The sequence below is a fragment of the Botryllus schlosseri genome, chromosome 8 (genome assembly GCF_051294905.1).
Source record: "Botryllus schlosseri isolate E-star chromosome 8, Bs_hap1, whole genome shotgun sequence".
Taxonomy (NCBI): domain Eukaryota; kingdom Metazoa; phylum Chordata; class Ascidiacea; order Stolidobranchia; family Styelidae; genus Botryllus; species Botryllus schlosseri.
In genome coordinates this window covers 16,650,624-16,671,816 of record NC_137243.1, presented here as the reverse complement: position 1 = coordinate 16,671,816, position 21,193 = coordinate 16,650,624, and the positions used below count along the sequence as shown (strand labels likewise).

The 21,193-nt window shown below is 40.7% G+C and overlaps 3 protein-coding genes across 3 annotated transcripts in view; all 3 read right to left on the bottom strand.

Moving 5' to 3' along the window:
* Positions 1 to 1,226: 1,226 nt before the first annotated feature.
* LOC145445111 (uncharacterized) overlaps positions 1,227 to 21,193 on the bottom strand; it is a 170,962-nt gene continuing 150,995 nt past the window's right edge. The window contains exons 2-8 of the mRNA XM_080323249.1: positions 10,460 to 10,574; positions 9,370 to 9,498; positions 9,185 to 9,301; positions 3,814 to 3,907; positions 3,566 to 3,750; positions 2,252 to 2,338; positions 1,227 to 1,473 (exon numbers count right to left, since the gene is read on the bottom strand). Of these exons, the coding sequence (XP_080179375.1) occupies positions 1,386 to 1,473; positions 2,252 to 2,338; positions 3,566 to 3,750; positions 3,814 to 3,907; positions 9,185 to 9,301; positions 9,370 to 9,498; positions 10,460 to 10,545 (786 nt within the window). The 5' untranslated portion in view covers positions 10,546 to 10,574 and the 3' untranslated portion in view covers positions 1,227 to 1,385. The remainder of the gene's footprint in view (positions 1,474 to 2,251; positions 2,339 to 3,565; positions 3,751 to 3,813; positions 3,908 to 9,184; positions 9,302 to 9,369; positions 9,499 to 10,459; positions 10,575 to 21,193) is intronic.
* Positions 10,575 to 13,731, bottom strand: LOC145445093 (natural resistance-associated macrophage protein 2-like). Its single transcript, XM_080323221.1, has one exon. The coding sequence runs from the start codon at positions 13,729 to 13,731 to the stop codon at positions 11,986 to 11,988; it is 1,746 nt and encodes a 581-aa protein (XP_080179347.1). The 3' UTR covers positions 10,575 to 11,985.
* On the bottom strand, positions 13,782 to 16,613 carry LOC145445105 (GTP-binding protein 10-like). Its single transcript, XM_080323242.1, has one exon. It carries the CDS (start codon positions 16,343 to 16,345, stop codon positions 15,176 to 15,178), a length of 1,170 nt encoding a protein of 389 aa, XP_080179368.1. The 5' UTR covers positions 16,346 to 16,613; the 3' UTR covers positions 13,782 to 15,175.

Below are 21,193 nucleotides of genomic sequence, written 5' to 3'. Positions count from 1 at the left end.
TAGGCTCATAACTTTTTCGTAAATCAGCATAAAAACAATATTTTTTGGGAATATTTATGCTGATGCATGATATTTTTCTTCGTGCTGCGCGTGCGTTGCTATCACATTTATTGATTTTAATATGGAGACTACCACCCTCGCAAACAATGCAATAAAATATAAATAAAAACAACCTTCATTTACTGGAATAAGTAAATGTAAATGTAATCGCAATTATATGAGAAGGGTATATTCCTAGAGATCGTTAAATCGTTTAAATGCTTGATTCAAAGATAGTATGGTTCCAAACGGTGGGGGGGGGGGGGGGGTCGTCTGCCTTTATTCTGGGGTTTGCGAATATGTTGAATGTAATCGGCTTCCAAAATAGCCCGCGAGTAAGTCTGGGCAAAGGTGCTGACTTCTTTTAGTAATCAGCTCGTCAAATTTTGATCTGGGCCACGGAACATTTTCAAATTGGAGATGGAGTCACGACCATAAAAGGTTTGAAACCACTGGATGTTGGGTGTTTATAAAGCTCCGTGGTGTGCAGTGTGCACCGGCATAAGGCTGATAAACAATCCTATCGGTAGGACAAGAAATGACTTAACCATGTGCAATTACGCTCCCTGTATTTTCGAACTGATCATCCTCCACCAGCTCTAACGCTAAGTCTGATCATGTGTGTGGAGAGCAGTAGCTATATAGTAATATATGGAACGACCAATATTATTGACAGAATTCATTCAAATAATTTAACGACCAGATGCATGTATAAATCAGAATCACATAGCAAGCACCCCCCCCCCCCCCAGAAGTTGCATCGATTACCCTATAGTGTGGGCTCAATATCATTGTATATTTGGGTGGGAGGAGGCTGTAAACATGTGCTTTCGGTCCCGGTTACACAACACACAGACACAGCAACACACTCCTGAACCGGATCGTGAACAGCACATCTGGTCTCTGAGCACAGCTTTGCTGGTGTGACGTAATAAATAATTTTGAAATCCACTAGTGGGCGCTAAAGAGTGTCCGGAATTTGGGTTTCTGAAATATGGTAACCCTATTCTAAGTACGGTTGCGAGGTTGAGAATGCTCTGTCAAGTAAAATATTCCATGACTCGAACACTTGACTCCAAGTAACCAGTCACTGCAAATTTCTCGTATGTACGTCCAATATTCACTGCTACCACCATACCACCTCATCGCATAAAACATCAGACCCTAGATATGACAAAAAACGTGTATTGTTTTCTTCCAAAACCTTTATTCAGTGAGTAGAAGATCAGATGATAAAAAAGATGACTGCCAAAAACGCTGCACAACCTCTGGCCACGAGGATGCCTTCAGAAAGCACAGCACAACAGAACGTTTCACCAGACATTGCCCAAAACCAAGCTGGAAGATCACCGCGAATCGCTAGAGCTTGATCTTTGTCTTCGTCTTCTAGGTGGTGATCTTCTTGGCGGTGACCTACGTCTGGGGAGTGGCGATCTGTAACAAGGGATTTTGTAACTAGAGGTGATCAGTGGAGAAGCACTTTTTCAAGTAGGCTTCTCAAGACACTCCACTAAACTTCTTATTCGAGGCGCTTTACTCTATGTGTGTGTGGTGTGGCTTTCTTCACGATAGCGTATTAGTAAAGCGTCCGGGTTCTTGATCGGTAGGTCATGGGTTCCATCCGACGGTGGATCAGACCAAACATCCGACTACTAACACTGGTATTCATGACTTCCCTGCTTGGCGCTCATCATTACCGGGATAGAATGGGAGCGGTGGTGCAAAACTTAGAAAGCCTTGCAAGGCTATTTCTGCACCTTCGTTTTCCAGCGGCATTTTGTCAAGTACGTTGAAGATAGCATCACATGCACACGGAAACAAAACTTCCGTTCGAACCACATATCCACATTATCCCAATGGCATGTATATATATTCGATATCGTGTGCAATCTTCTACGTAAATGTGCAAATGGCATGATTGTGATCACACTTACACAGGATGTGGGACGTAGTATATTTTTGTCCCTGATGTTTTTGCGGCATGCATGATGTAGAATGTACATATGCCGCTGGACAAGGAAGGTACAGCCTTGTAAGGCTTTCTAAGCCAGCATGATAGTCATCTCCATTTTTATAGCGTCATAATAACTGGTTCTATGATAGGAGCAATACTTGACTTTGAATCAAACCAGTCACCGACTCGATTTTGCCTAACCCTACAACCCTGAATTGCCCGGTGCCGATTGGTGATAGCATGAGCAGTCGAACATACCTCCTTCTTTGTCTCGGGGGTGACCTTCTCCACATGGGTGGTGGCGGCGGTGGCATCCATGGTCCCCGCATAGGTGGTGGGGTCCTCCTGAAATCAGATTGATCACATTATACAGTTGGTAATTTCTACAAAATTCGGCATAGAGCGAAAGTTTCAGAATGAGCTAACACAGTGGTTTCCCACCTGGCGAGTCGTTTGCCTTTTCTCTGGGGGGCGCTAAGGTGCTGACCCTTTTCAGTAACACCTAATAGTCGATGAGCACGACATACCGCTTGCGCCCGTAGCAAATTATTCTAAAACTATTCTACGTCCCTTCTTTAAGTTTATCAATCGCATGCACATAGGCGTCAAGCCAAGGTATGTTGCACATAACCTGCAATTATTTTAGATAAGCAGCACACTTGCAATGTAGCAACAAGAAGAAATTTCCAGACCGGGTGTGCGATTGTGAGCACATTGATAAAACATTTCCAATCACCTAGCACTCATCCTGCTTTTGCTGACAACACAGTTGCATAAGAGCAACATTACGCAACAAAATCTAACTACGGCACATATATATTATTGAGTATGGTGGGGGCGTAAAAACAATACATCAGCAGATTAGCACAGTGAATCCTGTGGATAAGACCAAATGACACATATCCAAACTCGGTTTCGTGCTGCTATGATAACACGAATCTACTACAACTGTGATGTCACAGGCTTCTGCATACCAGAAGTAGTCAGTAAGAAAGTACTACTTTTATGAAGTACCGTACACGAATAGATTTTGCCTACTTGAGCTTTTTCGTTATGGTTATGATTGTTAACAATTGAAAGTTGTAAAATATATTCATATTGAAATAAACTCTAATATTTTCGGCTGACACTCGTCAGGGCTAATTGCAGAGGTTATTCTAATATGACTATATTATTTAATTGTATATTGAAGTTTTGAGCCTCGAAGAAGCTCTTCAAATACTTGAAAGTTACTCGTAATTCAAAGTTGATCGCAGTATATTCCATCACATAAAATGGAAAAACGCTCAACGTTATGCTTGGCAGTGCATATCGGATTTTGCAATAGTTTATGACTTTGGGCGACTTCCACTATTTCAAAACTATAACTAAATCACTACCTTCACTTGTACTCGAGTAAAAATGTACGACGTTACTTCTAATTCTGCTTGAGCACCAGCGATGACCTTCTTGACCACCACTATGGTATATCCGCAAAAATAAGGTTCGGCGTCCACGGCATATCGGTATATAATGTGCGGGTGAACCGACTGTAATCTAAAACCGAAATATCTACGTAGCTAGCAATCTGACCTCCTTGGCAGTGGCCGACTTCGCAAAGGCAGCACAGCTTGGATGGAGATTTCCTGCCCATCAACTTGTCCGCCGTCCATGAATTTCAAGGCCTTTTCCGCTTCTTCGGAGGTGTCGTATTCGACGTACGCCACACATCGAGGCACGGCCCCGGCCCGTTCCATCGGAAAATCAACGTTTTTGAGCTGAGACGAGAAGAGTTCTGTAACATTCCACGGAGTTTCGGTAAAACATTCACAAATCAATACCTTGCCGAAATACGCGAATATCTCTTGTATGTGATCCTTATTCACGTTCTTTGTCAACTTTCCGATGTGAAGTTTGGTTGCTTTAGGTGTCGGGCTGTCGAAATTGAATATCCATCGTCATGCAACGTACGATTAATATTTTTCATTGACGTTGAAGACAAGGAAGCGAGCCACGGGTGACCGCAAAATAGTTACGTCTATGAACCAGTGTAGGCCGACACCGTATACATAGAACCACTCGATGAAAAATGAATTGGCATTAGTTTTTCTGCCACCATCCAGATCAGGCCTGGGCAAAGTGCGGCCCGCGGGCCAAATGCGGCCCGCCGAGCGATTCTGTGCGGCCCGCGAAAGGCTGCTTAAAACTTAAAATATCAAACCTAATTTTTAGTGTTGCTGCGTGGACTAAAACCATACGATGTATAAACTGATGGACCGGAAATTCGTTTACTATCAAGCCTGTTCATTAGGGTGGAGTGAAAAAAAGAAAATTTTGAATTTCAAAAAGTGCCTCTGATATTTGGTCCCAAATCAAAAATGAATAACTTCTATCATAATTTCAGGTTCTTACGCCCTCTAGTGGCCGAGCTAATTTACCAAACGAGTCGAAAATAGCTAATTTTGCCATATCCTGATAACCGCTTGTGCTAGAAAGCCAGTTTTGGGTTTAAAATCTGTGGAAGCAACATGTTTCTATCTCACTTCCATAGAACTTTGTCCTGAAAATGTACAGAAAAAAATTTACAAGCAAATTGTCGATTTTTAGACCGCCATTAAAAGTGTTGGATGGTTGTACCAAATTTGCAATGCCAATTAGCATGTTACTGTTTGTTGCATTGCTGCTTTAACAATGAAATCTTGTTTGAAGGACTTATCAGTTGATTTTTATATCAACCTAGTATAATTTGGATAGTAGAGAGCATGATTGAACTTTCTTCATAGTTGCAAAGGAGCTACATGACCATTGGATTTGATACAATGTATTTTCCATGAATGAGTTTCCTATCGCGCGAAAAGTCAATCAACTGATGTTGAAATTTAGTCAACTAACTCAGTATCACAAGAAATCTAGAACATCAAATTCTTATAAAGAAATGGAAACTACGTTCTTGCAAGATATTGATAAGCTTTTTGGCATCTTCTGCTGCGATAGCAAACAGAGAGATAAAATTGCACTCCAATGTGGCTTAAGGATGGCACCGAAGGATTTGAAGATCAAAAAGCAGAGCGCAAGGGAAAATGTTTGGTTGACGCTGTGTCTCTTTCATCAGCTGACGAAAGATTTCGAAGGCAGTCAAGCTCAATCCAACAACCGGTGATTCTAATGCAGGTGCCAGCACTTCTATTGGGCAATTCAGCTTTAATCGAAGTGATTCAGAGTCAATGCAATCTCAATCAACATCTTCTGGTAATGATTCAATTTTTATGGGAGGTGCGCAACCATCAAACCAAAACCATGTGTTGGGGATCAACTTGGCAAGAGTTTGTGAACGGTATAATGTATTGGACCTTACAGGAGCTGCTGCTGCAACTTGTGTATTGCAATATGTTGGAATAATCAACTAAAAAAGTGATTCGTTTGTGGTAGATCACGGCAAATTACGAGGAGAGAGCGAAAGGTGCAGAAAAGAAATACAAAGAAAAGAAGCAGAAAACCTAAATCTTGTGTATGGACTCTACTTCGATGGAGGAAAAGAGGACACTTTGAATATGGTCGTGGCACCCACTGGAAAATGCTCTATGACAACAGAGCTGGAGGAACATATTGTTTTAGTAGGAGAACCAGGTGAGTATTACCTCGGTCACTTGTCACCTCCCAATGGAAAAGGTCGTGTTTTGGCAAGAAATGTATCAGTTTATTTCCAACACCAAACTCTGCAAAAACCCAGGTGTCGTGGGATCAGACAGCACAGCTTCAATGACAGGGAGATTCAAAGGCTGCATTCGTGCAATGAACTTTTACAATGGGCTATCTGCTTGCTTCATGGTAATGAGCTGCCATTACGATATGTTTTCACAGCAATGCGTAATTCAAACACGCAATACAAGATTATGAATTACAACTTTCAAGGCGGATATGTAGAATGGCAGCTCATTACCATGAAGCAAGCAGATAGCCCATTGAAGTGGTCTTTGTAAATTTTCTTCCATTGCACAAATGCAGACTTTGAATCTCCCTGTCATTGAAGCTGTACCGTCTGATCTCACAATAGCTGGGTTTTTGCAGAGGTCGATGTTGGAAATAAACTGATATATTTCTTGCCAAAATACGACCTTTTCCATTGGGAGGTGACAAGTGACCGAGGTAATACTCACCTGGTTCTCCTACTAAAACAATATGTTCCTCCAGCTCTGTTGTCATAGAGAATTCTCAGTGGGTGCCTCAACCATATTTAAAGTGTCATGTTTTCTTCCGTCGAAGTAGAGTCCATACACAAGATTCAAGTTTTCCGCTTCTCTTCTTTGAATTTCTTTTCTGCACCTTTCTCTCTCTCCTCGTTATTTGCCGTGATCTACCACAAACGAATCACTTTTTTAGTTGATTATTCCAACATATTGCAATACACAAGTTGGAGCAGCAGCTCCTGTAAGGTCCAATACATCATACCGTTCACAAACGCTTGCCCTGTTGATCCCCAACACATGCTTTTGGTTTGATGGTTGAGCACCTCCCATAAAAGTTGAATCATTACCAGAAGATGTTGATTAAGATTGCATTGACTCTGAATCACTTTGATTAAAGCTGAATTGCCCAATAGAAGTGCTGGCACCTGCATTAGAAGCACCGGGTTGTTGGATTGAGCTTGACTGCCTTCGAAATCTTTTGTCAGCTGATGAAAGAGACACAGCGTCAACCAAACATTTTCCCTTGCGCTCTGCTTTTTGATCTTCAAATCCTTCGGTGCCATCCTTAAGCCACATTGGAGTGAAATTTCATCTCTCTGTTTGCTATCGCAGCAGAAGATGCCAAAAAGCTTATCAATATCTTGCAAGAACGTAGTTTACATTTCTTTATAAGAATTTGATGTTCTAGATTTCTTGTGATACTGAGTTAGTTGACTAAATTTCAATATCAGTTAATTGACTTTTCGCGCGATAGGAAACTCATTCATGGAAAATACATTGTACCAAATCCAATGGTCATGTAGCTCCTTTGCAACTATGAAGAAAGTTCAATCATGCTCTCTACTATCCAAATTATACTAGGTTGATATAAAAATCAACTGATAAGTCCTTCAAACAAGATTTTGTTGTTAAAGCAGCAATGTAACAAACAGTCACATGCTAATTGGCATTGCAAATTTGGTACAACCATCCAACACTTTTAATAGCGGTCTAAAAATCGACAATTTGCTTGTAACTTTTTTTCTGTACATTTTCAGGACAAAGTTCTATGGAAGTGAGATAGAAACATGTTGCTTCCGCAGATTTTAAACCCAAAACTGGCTTTCTAGCATAAGCGGTTAACAGGATATGGCAAAATTAGCTATTTTCGACTCGTTTGGTGAATTAGCTCGGCCACTAGAGGGCGTAAGAACTTGAAATTATGATAGAAGTTATTCATTTTTGATTTGGGACCAAATATCAGAGGCACTTTTTGAAATTCAAAATTTTCTTTTTTTCACTCCACCCTACTGTTCATTAACATACCGCGATTACGCAGCCTATACGTAGCCTACCTCACATGCCAAATCCAGATTAAAACTAAAGTCAATGTAGCAAGTTATGCCGTTAGAATTGAAGTCACAAGAAGTCACCAAACCTTCTTTGGTACCATTGTCACATTACGCATTACACGGTCTGTGTTTCAAATTGTTACGTGATGTGTTTCATGAAACAAATGAATCAATGCCCATGATTTCTACGAATATATCACCACCCATAAAGGATGTCAAAAAAAGAAAGCCGAAAGTTTAAATTCAAAGATGGTTAATAACTGCAACCTTCGCTATGCAACTTCATTCAATGGTTTTTAGAATGGGCATTTCGGCGTTAGTCATTACCGCGCCACGACGCACCAAGATAAATGAACTTTAGGCCAAGACGGGATTCCGAGAAGACACTGCAATTGCAGCTGCTTATCAAATTAACTAAGTAAAGGGAATAAAGCTCGACAGCGAGAAAACCTTGGCCGAAAAGAACTGCCCTTATGTTGACCGAAACCCACAAAGTCAAATTGTCCATAGGCAATATTTGCCAGTGAAGAAATACCAATCGGGAAGCGGGGTCGTCTTTTTAGTTTGGTACGCTTCGGCGATTTCAATATCTTTTCACATAGCAGACGGGGGTCACGAAATAACAACATGTAACGAAGTAATTATACCAACGCGCCCTCCCGAATATTTCCAAGACAGTTCCTCACTCAGCTCTAGCGGTAAAACTGAGTAGGCCACTACGTGGGCTGAGAGATGTTAAAAAATATGGCAACATATTTGCAATTACCAATATTATTGACCGATTGAATCATGAATCATGAAAAAATTCCGCTCTTCGCGCGATTAGGGCATACAAGGCATCTCGTGCATCGTGCATCTCGATGGGGGCTGGTATTGATAGAAAAACGCGGATAGGGGTTTAATGAGAGTTCAAAATGTATCATGTTTAACATTATTTCAAAATATGACGGCAAATACATATTTTTTTGGGTAATTAACCGTCACTTTGTCATTCCTCAATATCAACACATCCACTGAGCACCAATTCGTGTAATACACTGCTTCCAATTTAGAAATAAAATCAATACGCTGGATATTCTAAAATTTCTGACTCAGCCCGCCAACATATTTCTGCTCCTAATTTGGCCCGCGGAGAAAAATAATTGCCCACCCCTGATCCAGATGGACCACAAACATTGTAATTTTTAATGTGGAATCCGACATATCACCCCTCAAATATCAGATCAACTCCCTTAATCACAGAATCTTCGCGAAAGCTGCTCTGAAATCAGGACGGTTAACAAATTCCTAATTATTTTTGATGTGGTGGAAATGGTGTTATCTCATTTGGTAACGTCGCATAAACGGTACAAATCTGAATAATCATATTCGTAGTCATTTATGCGGCTGTGACATCATAAAAAGTGATGAAAATGATTCGTTGAAGATTCCGTGAGCACGTCACATTATTTTACTCTTCTGTCGATGGGGCACATGGATTGAGGAGTCTTCTAGTGTACTTTCTTATCCACCTCCCGGGTTACGTGGGTGAAACACCATAGATTTTGGCATATTAGGCCAATTGGTAACACTAACACTAATTACTCATATTCATGAGTAACATTCCTCGATGTGACTAAAAAAGCATAGTAGACCCGGACCGAGTACCTTATTTACGGTACTTGAGATCAGGTGTAATTGCGGTGAGTAACTACCTTCTCTCCCGTCTCTGTCGTCGTGGTGACCTGGACCTTGATCGCCGTGTGGCCGAAGCAGCGGGCCGTCTCCGTCGTGGCGAAGTTGATTGTTTTCTCTCTCGTTGACTTCTCCCTCTGTAAATTGTTACGCCAATGGCATTGCGAGTAAAATTTAGGCATGACCCAGCTTTGAGATTTCATACCTGGCTCGGTCTGTCGATGACTCAGAGCTGGAGCTTGATCCACTGCTTGAAGACGAGCTACTCCTGGACGCAGCGGAAGAACTACTGCTTGACGAAGAACTACGGCCGCTGCCTGAACTGCTTCCAGAGCTGGCAACAAAACTCAGCAGGTTCATTACCATTACTGGACACAACATGTAAGTCCAGTTGATTGAAGCTCTCGAATCAATACCGAGCATTAATTATAATTTTAATTGGGTAGTGAGAGACTACTTTTGTCAAATACCGAGATCATACGGCCTTTCGCATCAACAGGTACTATATCTATAGTTTCAATGCTTTAGGCTATCGCATCATTGAAGACTCGATTTGTTGTAACATACATAAAGTACAAAACTTGACGCGCAGACTATATTTGAACCATCAGTGGAGTCGGTACCAACCACTATGAAATGGTCACGGTCAGAAAGTACCAAATAGTGTAGGCCAGCAGCCACCATTTTCTTTGTGATCATATAAATCAGGAACACGCAACATACGGCCCGCGACGTGATTTTGAGCGGCCCGCAGACAGAATTCGGTCTTATATGTTAATATGGTCGACGACGGTCACAATTTTCCGCAATTCACCACTGGACTTGCTCACTACGTCAAAATCTAGTGACTGCAGGTTTTTCGTTTTTCATTTTTTCGGACACTAAGAATTGTTCTTTGTTACGATTAATTAGCGTATAGGGCGATTAGTACGCGTTCAATGTATCGATTCCGGAATCCGACCCGCGCCAAGTACTTCATTTTCCCATATCCGGCCCGTCAACTGGAGAAGTCGCCCGCCCCTGATATAAATGAGACATATTTGAGTTTTACGTCATTCACGGGGTTATGGAGCCATGAGTAGTACTCGAATTCTCGACTCTGGTACATAATTTCTTCCATTCCTAATTACAATACTGGAATTAAATAGGCCTTTCCATTATACATGCTTCATACAGTCGTGGGTAGATGTGTAATAAAGAAAAGTGAGATAAGACTTCATGAGGATGGAATTCTACAGACGCAACACAAATGTTGTGAGAAACGTATATAATTAAAGTCTTGATTACTGACTTACCTCGAGGATGCCCTCTTCGCGCGAATTTTTTTCCGGCCGCGCGCCGTCTCTTCGGCAGTCTTCTCCTTACTTGGAGTAATAGCCATGGTAGTGATTTAGTTTTCTAGATGGGCACCTTGTGATACACAATACACGCGATAGCTGTAAGGTCTCAAGGCGGCCAGGTGAAAAAAAATACATGCAAGAGACAATTCTGATCATCAAGATACGGCGCTTCTCGCAATAAAGTATTATGCAATTCGTACAATATAAGGCAACTAATTTTTTAATTCTAAAATGAGATTCAACGGTAGATTGCGAAACATACATGACAAACATTCCGTTGGTAATCACATTCAATAATTTACAACAGGCCTACGATAAATTAACAAAGACTAGAATGGCTGCTTAAATTTTACAGTGGCCAAACCACAATTATTATTAATAAATCTTCAGCTGCGGACGTTATACATTCAACATTGTAATAGTTGAGTTGGGACAGTATAATGTTCACAGCTATAACGATTTCATTCAAGTGTAGAAAAACGGCTGTGATGCATGATGCAGTTATGCACTACAGAGGTATGATAAACCACAGTAGATGAAAATTCATTGCCACAGATTGCTATACATACTACGGACCTGATATGACCTATCCCATACCTAACCCCAGCCTTATCTATTTCACAATATATATCCGACCATACCCAGGAAATGCTATTTTGATATCACAGTGAAACTTGGCATGATTACAAATCGCACAATTATATGGACATAGTATAGATATATTGATAATCTACCATCATTGTCATTGTCACTTGCTGTATTGCCAGAAGCTGAGACAATATCTCATGTTTTCATGAAGCCAGGGGTAGGTCAACACAAAGCTAGGTAGTAGGAGATATTAAAATTATTATGAGTACCACAATAGAGTTTCATTAATTAATGGTTATTAACTGAGGGTATATTTTGATGACATCCATAGACAGTATGTTAGAACATCGCAAAATAACAAAAAAAATATTACCAAATCCCAATTTTACTAAATTCATCAAATAGTGCGAACTGTTTCATAACCTCACAGAAACACAAGGATCACATACAGGAATTCACACGTGAATGTGAGAACAAGTTGATATTCTGCAAACAAACGGCAATAGCTAAATATTTTCGATTGATCTCAAGAAGACATAGAACTACATGCTGCAATAAGAATATAGATTTCACTGCACTATAAGTGTCATGAACCCCCCATTGGCCCCATATATCATATATCAACTGGGGTCGCACTCGCATAGTATATGTAAATTCAAATATACTCATATGTAATATGAATCTTCATATTACAAACCCACATTGGTCACTGAGTTGAGCAAATAGTGGCAACAAGAACACAGCATTTGGAGTTTCACAGGGCTATTTATGCCCCAGTCCTTATGAGACTTACTAGTAGTTACCAGTGTAAATATATCAGTATGCATAATTTGGAATTTGAAAAAATAGAAACACTGCAGACTGCACTGCTGGTGGAAATATCAGCAATATATTTATATATAACCAGACGGATATTTACTATTGGTATTTGGAATTGTACGGGGGAACTCTTCGGTATTCAAGGGCTGTATGCCTTGCTCGTCAACGGGATTTGAAAGCCACGAGCTACCAATGCACAATCCGAACAGATTGGCGACTAGTTGGAAAGCAAGGTAAAAGACGAAGCATAGGTACGCAGCAGCGACCAATCCTGCGATAACATATAAATAATCATATGGCAGATCCTCTACATATACTATAACAAAGAATAGATTGATAGCGACCACCACCACAGAAATTATAGTTCCGATTATGAACCACACCCACGAATTCTTGAATTCTCCCATGACCGCTTTTGAGGTTGTGAAATGCAAAATGGGAATCAAGGCAAACGGGAGTTGAAGGCTTTGCAATACGTTCAGGAGATCGTTCATACCGGTCAATTTGCGTACATCGCTGAAAATCGCCAAACAGAGAGTCGGTCCTATAGCGATTGATCTGGTCAGAAGAATCCTTTTAAATCTGGACCATTTCAAATCCAAAAAGCCTTCCATAACAAATTGTCCAGAGTATGTCCCTGTCATGGTTGAACTTTGCCCTGCCGCTAAAATGCCTATCGCCCAAATGTAATAAGCGGCAGGCCCATAAAAGCATCCCAAAAACACCCCACCTTTGAACAAGTCTGTGTCAACCGTCTCATTCGCAGATGAGGCATTGTAGGGAAACGTGCCGGCTGAATTAGGAATCGACGCATTGGCACAAGTCGCGTTCAATTCGGCAGCGGTACGCCCGTAGAATCCCTCAGCGAACACAGACACCACAAACAAATTGATGACAAAAGACACTCCCAATGCAATTGCAGCTTCAACCAAGAAGTAAAAATTGGCTTCCCTTACGGCGCGAGGTTTGCGACGGTCGATGTCTCGCGATTTCACGAGGGCTGAATGGAGGTAGATATTATGCGGCATGATGACCGCGCCGATAATCCCAACGGCTTGTAGTAGCTGACTTCTCCCACAGCCTCTACACACAGGAGTAATTACGCCCAAAACCACTTCCTTCTGATCCGGCGCGACTGCGACATACTCGTAACCAAACGTAACAGCCATAATAGTAATCAGCACGCCAAAGAAGGCTTCAAGTTTACGCAATCCGTACTTATCCAGCAGAAGAAAAACGAACGCATCGCAAGCGGTGATAAGAACTCCCGCATAAAGAGGTATGCGACCTCCTGAGAGTAGAACAAACGCAATAGCCGAACCGATAACCTCTTGCATATCAGATCCGATAATGGCAATTTCGATCATAACCCACAATATCAGCCGCGGCACTTTCTTGTACCTACGGTTGCAGACTTCGGCCAAATGCATTCCAGTTACGACGCCAAGCCTTGCAGCGAGTCTCTGCATCATAAGTCCTATTATGGTGGCGAGGAAGAGCATGAAGAGTAATTGAAATCCGGCGACGGCGCCAGACTGCAAATCAGATTCGATGTTGCCAGGATCGAGATATGCTATGCTCATGAGAAAACCAGGACCTGTGAATGCCCACAGCTTTTTCCAACTGAACGGCGGCATATCCATCTGCCAGCGACCAACCCCAAAATTCCCATCTTCATTGCCTTTGGGGATAACAACCTTCTGTTCAAAATAGGTAGAAAACTTTTCATCCTTGTCATCTCTTTTATGAATATTATTCAAAGAATGATCGGTTTCGAGAAGACCCTCTTTTGAATTCGACGACATATTTTCCTCTTCCATTATACAAACTGTCAATATTTGATATTGTGGTTTCAATATATGTACACTAGCTGCAATCAAAACAATTTGTTATGAAATCAAAACGATGAACAATTCCATGCTGAGTGTGCCAACCTGCAGACGTCACTTTTGACATGTCGTGACGAAGGTTACAAAACATAGACCTATTGCATAATGACTGGAATCAGCATGTGACATGCAGTTACACAAGACATGGTTTGACGGCTGCAATATCAATAACAGTGTTGCAACAACATTTCCACCTCAATTGACCACCAAATGAAGAAAAAAACAACGATGGAATACATGGTGATACAGTGATAATTGAAACAAATGATAACCATCATCAATATATGGTTTTCAGTAACCTAGCATTAGGCCTAGCTGGCTAGCCTAGCATTTGTGTATCAGCATTAGGCTATCATGCGCAATTACCAAATGATTCACAATTTATTTTTTAGCTATGACTGGCTTGACGAATTGTGGACTTGAGTACAGACAAATGAAATATATAGTAAGTTAGTAACCCGTTGCCAAGATAGAGAACATATCTGCTCGTCAGTTGTCGGAACATGTGCGGATTAAAAGCAAAAGTGCTTAGGCCTACTAAATTATGAGCCATTCCATGATTGAATTCAAAAGCCAACAGATTATTGTGCTAGCGAGTCTTCGATATAGGATTAGATTAAGGTTGGAATATGCTGTTTGATATGGTCATGTGATCATTGGGTAGTTCTCCCTACCTAAAATCACAGTGGCACTTGAATTCAGATATTACGCTACTGTGATTTGTGGGCCACAATGCCACATGTTGTGGCTAATTGTCCACGATTGGGTGACGAAGCGCCAAAGTGCGCTCTTTATGACGGCAGGACTTCAGCACAAAGATAAATTGCACTTTACAAAGCCTTCGGTCCCACAATCAACCTAAACAACATATGATGCTCAAATCGGCCATGGGAAATGTGTTATTATGTCAACTGATTTATCACACATAATTTATGGCACAAAACATCCACAGATTCCAGTCGTGATAAATAGTTACACAAGATGATAATTTCAAGGGAATGACGAGTTTAATCAAAATATTAAAAATTCTCAGTGCACCTAATACAAGGATAGGCTACCTAGGATATTAACTCTTGATAAGAATCAAATCAAATGTCTTCGACTACAATGAAAGTAGTCTTGAAAGCAATATTCAAGTTTAGTACCGCCAGTCATGTATTCAAATTTAAGGTTAGAAAACAGAACATACTGACAGATACTGTGTAGTCTGTTTCCCATTGTAGCTGCTATACCTGCCCAGCAGTTCTGATAAGAAAATGAATCCTATACAATTTAATGCCCGTCCTTAAACAGCAGTTGAAAAGTCATAATTAGGCCTATTTAGTACAATGTGATACAAAAACAAAAATGATGATAGCGGTATTGCAAATTGCAATCATATCAAAATGTGTTTTGTGGGATTAATAACGTTATTTTCAGCAGTATGTGATTGTCCGCAGCCAACAGCCTTTGCAGTTCCAGATATTAAATCAAGTTCAGAAGTGAAGTATTTATCAATCGCATCACGAATTTCTGACTTCAAATGATTCACTGAATCACCCCTTTTGGCAGATATACATAACGTCTTTGAAAACTTAATTTGCTTTTTGGGTATCATACCGTTAGGCAGTGAATCAAGATGATTTTCATAAGACGCTAATTTATCAAGTGCAATGCCTAATTTTTCATCTGCGCCTTCTATGTCGATTTTGTTGAACACCAAAATTGCCGGACGATTGATCAAATCAGGGTTGTAAAGCTCAAGTTCCTTGGTTAGCAACTGGATGTTTTGAAATGCGTCACGTTGAATTTTATCAACATACAAACTGAAACCGAATAGGTCAACCATGAAAAGGAGTAACTTGGTTCTTTCAATGTGTTTCAAGAACTTGTGACCCATTCCAAGATTAATGTGCGATCCTTCGATCAAACCTGGAATATCTGCGCAACTAATTTTTCTTTTGTCCTTGTAATGTACAATGCCGACATGTGGCTGTAGAGTAGTGAATGGATAATCGGCAACCTCAACTCGAGCACGAGAAATAGCATTCAGTAATGTTGATTTACCGGCATTTGGAAAACCTACGAATCCGACATCCGCGATGAGTCGCAAATCCAGAAGTATACTTCTTGCTATACCTTTTTCTGATTCAAAACGATTGTAACGATCACCCCCTTTGCCACCTTTCGCAACTAGAAGACGGTCACCAGGCTTATCAATATTTCCTAACGATTTTCCAGTGTTGGCGTCTCGTACTGTGATTCCGTGGGGGATTTGAACGTAGATGCTTCTACCTTTCAATCCACTCAAAGCACGTCTATTGCTGCTTTCCCCAGGCTCCGCAGAAAACCTTTTTTGCGGGAATTTCTGTTTCAACTGTTTGAGAGATAGATCTGGATCTTTGGCACCGACGACATAAACATCACCACCTCTGCCTCCGACTCCGCCAAGATGCATAATCCCCGCACCTCCTGTTCCACCTTTGACATGCATCCGCAGAGTGTCTATGAAGGACGAGCTGTATTTGCGCTCCATCCAGCCCAACATTAGGCTTATTCTAACCATATTGATGGACTGACGACCAGGCAAGCAGCGTCAAGTCGGTCTCGAATTACTAAATGACCGTAGCAAAAGTAGCTCGATAGCTATAGTCCACCAGCACGGCTGCACAATGGCAGACACGCTCTTCGCGATGAAAGCGCGTATTCGCCAACGAAGCAAACGTACTCGGCGGTGCAGCGAATAGTCACGCAGGGATAAAAGACACTTCAGATCCCCAAGTTATTTTCAATTAGGTAATGTTTATATCGCGTCTAAATATAAATTGGATATATTTGTATAAATAATTCTCACTCGATATCACGTGTCTGCAAGATATGGCTCATCTTCACGACTTTCGTGGATTTGATGAGTAGCCTACGGGGCCGAAATGAATAGACTTTTGGTGGTACAGAACTTCAGTATCCAGGACCGTAACCACTGCCGCACCCAAACCCCCCAATTGGGGTGGGGGCGAGCTCGAAGGGGGCCCAGAATCATTTCGTGAATTAGCATAAAATTATAGTGTATTTTAGAAATTTATGCAACTTTTTTAAAAAAATTTTGCGCTCTGCGCGATTTCAAGTTGCCAATTATCTTGATGTCGAGGTACTCTTCCCCCAAGAAAAAATGCGCAAGATTTATAGAAATGCGCATATATCGGCGTTGGCCATTACCGCGCTACGACGCACCAAGACATATAAGTTTTAGGCCTCAAAGATGTGTCCCAGAACGATCGTCAGCGAGAAAACCTTGGCCGAAGAGGACTGCCCTTATGCTGACCGAAAACTTTGTTATATATACAAAATACATATAGGTTTAATTGTCCTTAGGCACCTACATGCCTGGCGCCGAATATTCCTGTCTTGGCAATCTATCTCCACAAGAAAATAATACCATCCCGTAAGGAAAAATTATATGCCAGTGAATAAATACCAATTTAAAATCATGTGCGTCTTTTTAGCAGCCTATATGTTTGGACGATTCTCTATTTTTAGATATAGCAGACAGGAGGTCACGAAATAACATTATGTAACGGAGTCATACCAACGGGTCCGCCCGCCCGAAGATGTTTAGTTATTATTTACGGGCCATATACAGTTTCCAAGACACCTAACTCAGCTCTACCGGTAGCCTAAATCTGATTAAGTGAGCAGAGATGACAAGAAATTGATAGCAATGCAATTCCCGATGTTATTGACCGATTTTATCATGAAATATCAAAAATTTTCGTGCTGGGTCACTAAACAGCAGGCCTACATCTAAGTTCGTGGCAAAAGCGAACAACGTGATGGGGGGCAAGTTTATCACCCTAAGGGAGCCCAAGACCCAAGTTTTTTGGGGGGCCTGACGAAGTGCTGTTTCGTTCCTGCCTACGGGTATACGCCCGAATATGTTTAATTGAGGGGTCCTACCTTTTTCAAACACACTTCACTCAGCTCTACCGGTAAATCTGATTACGTGAACAGAGATAGAGGATAAAAATTGATAGCAATATATATGCAATTCCCGATAATACTGACCGATTCAATAATGAATTATTGATTTTTTTTCGCTTCGCGCGTTTAGGTGAGAAAAGCTGACTCGACTAAACGGCCCCCAATGTAGATGATAAGTAGCGGTAAACAGCGTATAATCTGGGGGGGGGTCTGGGGTGCGAAGCCCTCATGTGGGGGCCCCAAGACCAACGTTGGGGGCGGCTGACGAAGTGCTGTTACGGCGCTGAGTATAGCATTATTGATTTGCGAGTTTGCGAATCAAGTTAATCTAATCGAACCATATGTGTCACTGCCTTACTGTACACTGTACAGTGGGGTTATGATTGAAAAAAAAATTGCATGTAGCAGGAATTAATGAACATTTTGGTATGAATTAAAAAATTATAATCATTTTGCTCAAATCAAAAATATAATGTCCCGCACAAGCTAACGTCAATTTTCGACACTGGTCCCCATATATGAAAAATATTTACAATACAAAAGTATTCTTTGCTACAAATTTAATCTTCATATATAATGCCCTTTCGCATTTTTGGTAAAGTTCATCCATCAATTTGACTTCCCTTTCTGTTATTATGTTAGTGCCAGGGAATTCTACAACGGACATATCCGACTTCCAATGGGATTTTACGGCACTTTATCGCTGCAGGTTATTCGAGCGCAAAGATAGCAGCAAATAATCTTTGGTATATTCTAGACCCGACCGATATTGGATTTTTGGGTCGATACCGATAAAACCGATATCTCACACCTTGACCGAGAACCCCAATACATTCAGCCGACATTCAAAAGAAGTTGGATATACATAGGCTAAGCACATTTTCAAAGCTTCAGAGCATTTATTTGATCATCTTGACAGCCATTGTTATACTTGAACATGAAATAAACTAGAAATGCTACATCTGGACACCTGTTAAGTGTAAGCTATGCGAAATATATCAATATTCTCAGTCTAGCGGTGAAAGATTATAGTTTTTGACTCCCTACCGCCATGTTGTGACGTCACGAAAATTGCCGATAATTTTTCAGCTTCAATGGCCGATACCGATAATTCCTTCAAAGTGTGATATCGTCTCGATATTATCGGCGAACCGATAATCGGTCGGGCTCCAGTATATTCCATCTATAGACATCTGGTTAGAATACCAGGCTTCCTGACACGCATTTGCGATGAATAAGGATGATATCTCAAGAGTTACTCTCCATCTGGGGACTTGGAAGTACGGAATTATAGCCCTTGAGCTCCATCTGGCATTGCGTAGAGATGGAAGTTTAAGCCATTTGATTACAGTGGTAACTACTATTTTCTCTGAAAGAGCGGCATGCTCTGCACAGCACATAGATAAACTTAAAATCATCCCACCATCCTCGGTTTTCTAATATCTTCATTTGAAATTCTGGCTTAGTGGATTGTACCAAGTTTTCGTAGTTTTTTACCATATCATCTCCAAATTTGTAGCTGAGAGTTGGATTTATTGAGGATGTTGGATTGAAGAACTCTGATGTATGCTTTAAGAATCGATAATATTAAGTTGGCAACCAATGTATTGTGGTTTATGAAAACCCTTGCTCTTCATTGCATTTTGCAGTTTCACAACAACGCCATTCTACCATCCACTATCAACAGATGCTGAGTCACATATCATATGGCATTTTCAAATTTTCATCATATTCCTCTAATCGATTTTCTAGACCGCTGAAAATATATTGAGTTGTTCTACTTTCGCCTTTTCGAACAACTAGTTCGATTTGTGCAAGAGAAATTGAAATTATACGATGTCTACAGTTTGCCGAGCGAGACAGTGTAATGGTTGTGCGTCCGGCTTCGCGATCGGTAGGTCGTGGGTTCGATTCCCGGCCGGGTCAGACCAAAGACTCGAAAACTGGTATCCGCGGCTATCCTGCTAGGCGCTCAGCAATCACGGATAGCATGGAGGAGAAAAAACCGGGGGTGCAGACTAGATGACCTTACTATAAAGGCCGTATCGCATCTCCGTCGTCAAAGCATCTCGATGGTGCAGGCGAAAAAGAATACCATATCTCTCTCTCTCTCTCTCTCTCTCTCTACATTTAAAATCGAAATTAATAATTATTTAATTTGGACAGTAAGCAAGAAAACGATCGGATTAATTCAATCTGGGCAATCGCAATTTACTAAAATACTATTTTAAATCTTCGCAATTGGAATTGTGTCAGTTGAATTCAAATCAGTCGGTATATATATTATATAGTCTGTATATACAAAAAAAAGCCTATACAGTGGAAACTGAAAAAATTATCTGCTGGAGGTTTTTGTTCAACCAGTCCTAACTTTTGTTAATTTTGAAATAAAGACACAAAAGTTCATCGCTTGTGACTACAGGACACACAAAATTTTGAATTTTTTTCTAGTCATAACCCTACTGTACAGTGTGCACTGTGCACCCGTTACTGATCTTGTGTCGTATGAGGTGCAATCAATTTTTAACATTGAACCTTAGATTAGGAAACATCACTGGCGTTTTTGAACGCCGGAGCGAGAATTTTTTTTTAGTTTTCTGAACCGGTCCGCGAACCGGTTGCTCAGAAATCAGAAACTTCATCGGGCCAGATGATTTATATATATCATTTCATCTGGCCTAATCGCGCGAAACGCGGAAATTTTTCATAATTCATGATTGAATAGGTCAATAATATGGGTAATTGTCAGAGGTGGTCAGAAACGAAGTACTTCCCCTTTTTTGAAGTACTCAAGTAGCTTTTCGCTACTTGGGTACTTACTCAAGTAGATCTAATTTCCCACTACTTCTACTTCGTGATATTTCGTGATATACTAACTTACTTTTCGCTATTTTCAGTTTGTCAAGTAGGACTAGTTTAATCCTCCAATTTGGAAGATAGCCAGAGGAATTTCGGGGCTATTTTCATGGAATATCAACATTTAATTTCCTTAAATATTGATTAAAGCCCAGAATTTTCGTAACGCTTCGCGCACAGTGGATATGGACGAGTGACCGATAGGATTTCACGAAAGTATCGGTGAATATAATTTAGATAGCGGGTTGCGTGGTTCTGTTCACACCGTATTGTCGCCCATATGAAATATTTCATCACAGTATATGGCCCATCATAACGTTTGAAACTGATGTTTCGCAATCTAGCATTTATTTATCATATCGTAATCTAGCAGTCCATGGCGTGTCCTAATCTGGAAAGGTGAATTAGGACTTTTTTAAGCTTAGACCTGTTTTAGCATGCTACCTTTGAAGTTTTCACGACTAAAGACATGAAATACATTTTCAGCTTCAGTAGTATTTATATTTCTCTTTCAATTCCCAGTATCATACTTTGAGTTTTAATTAGTTTCAGTTCTTTTTTCTGGAGAACATACATGTCG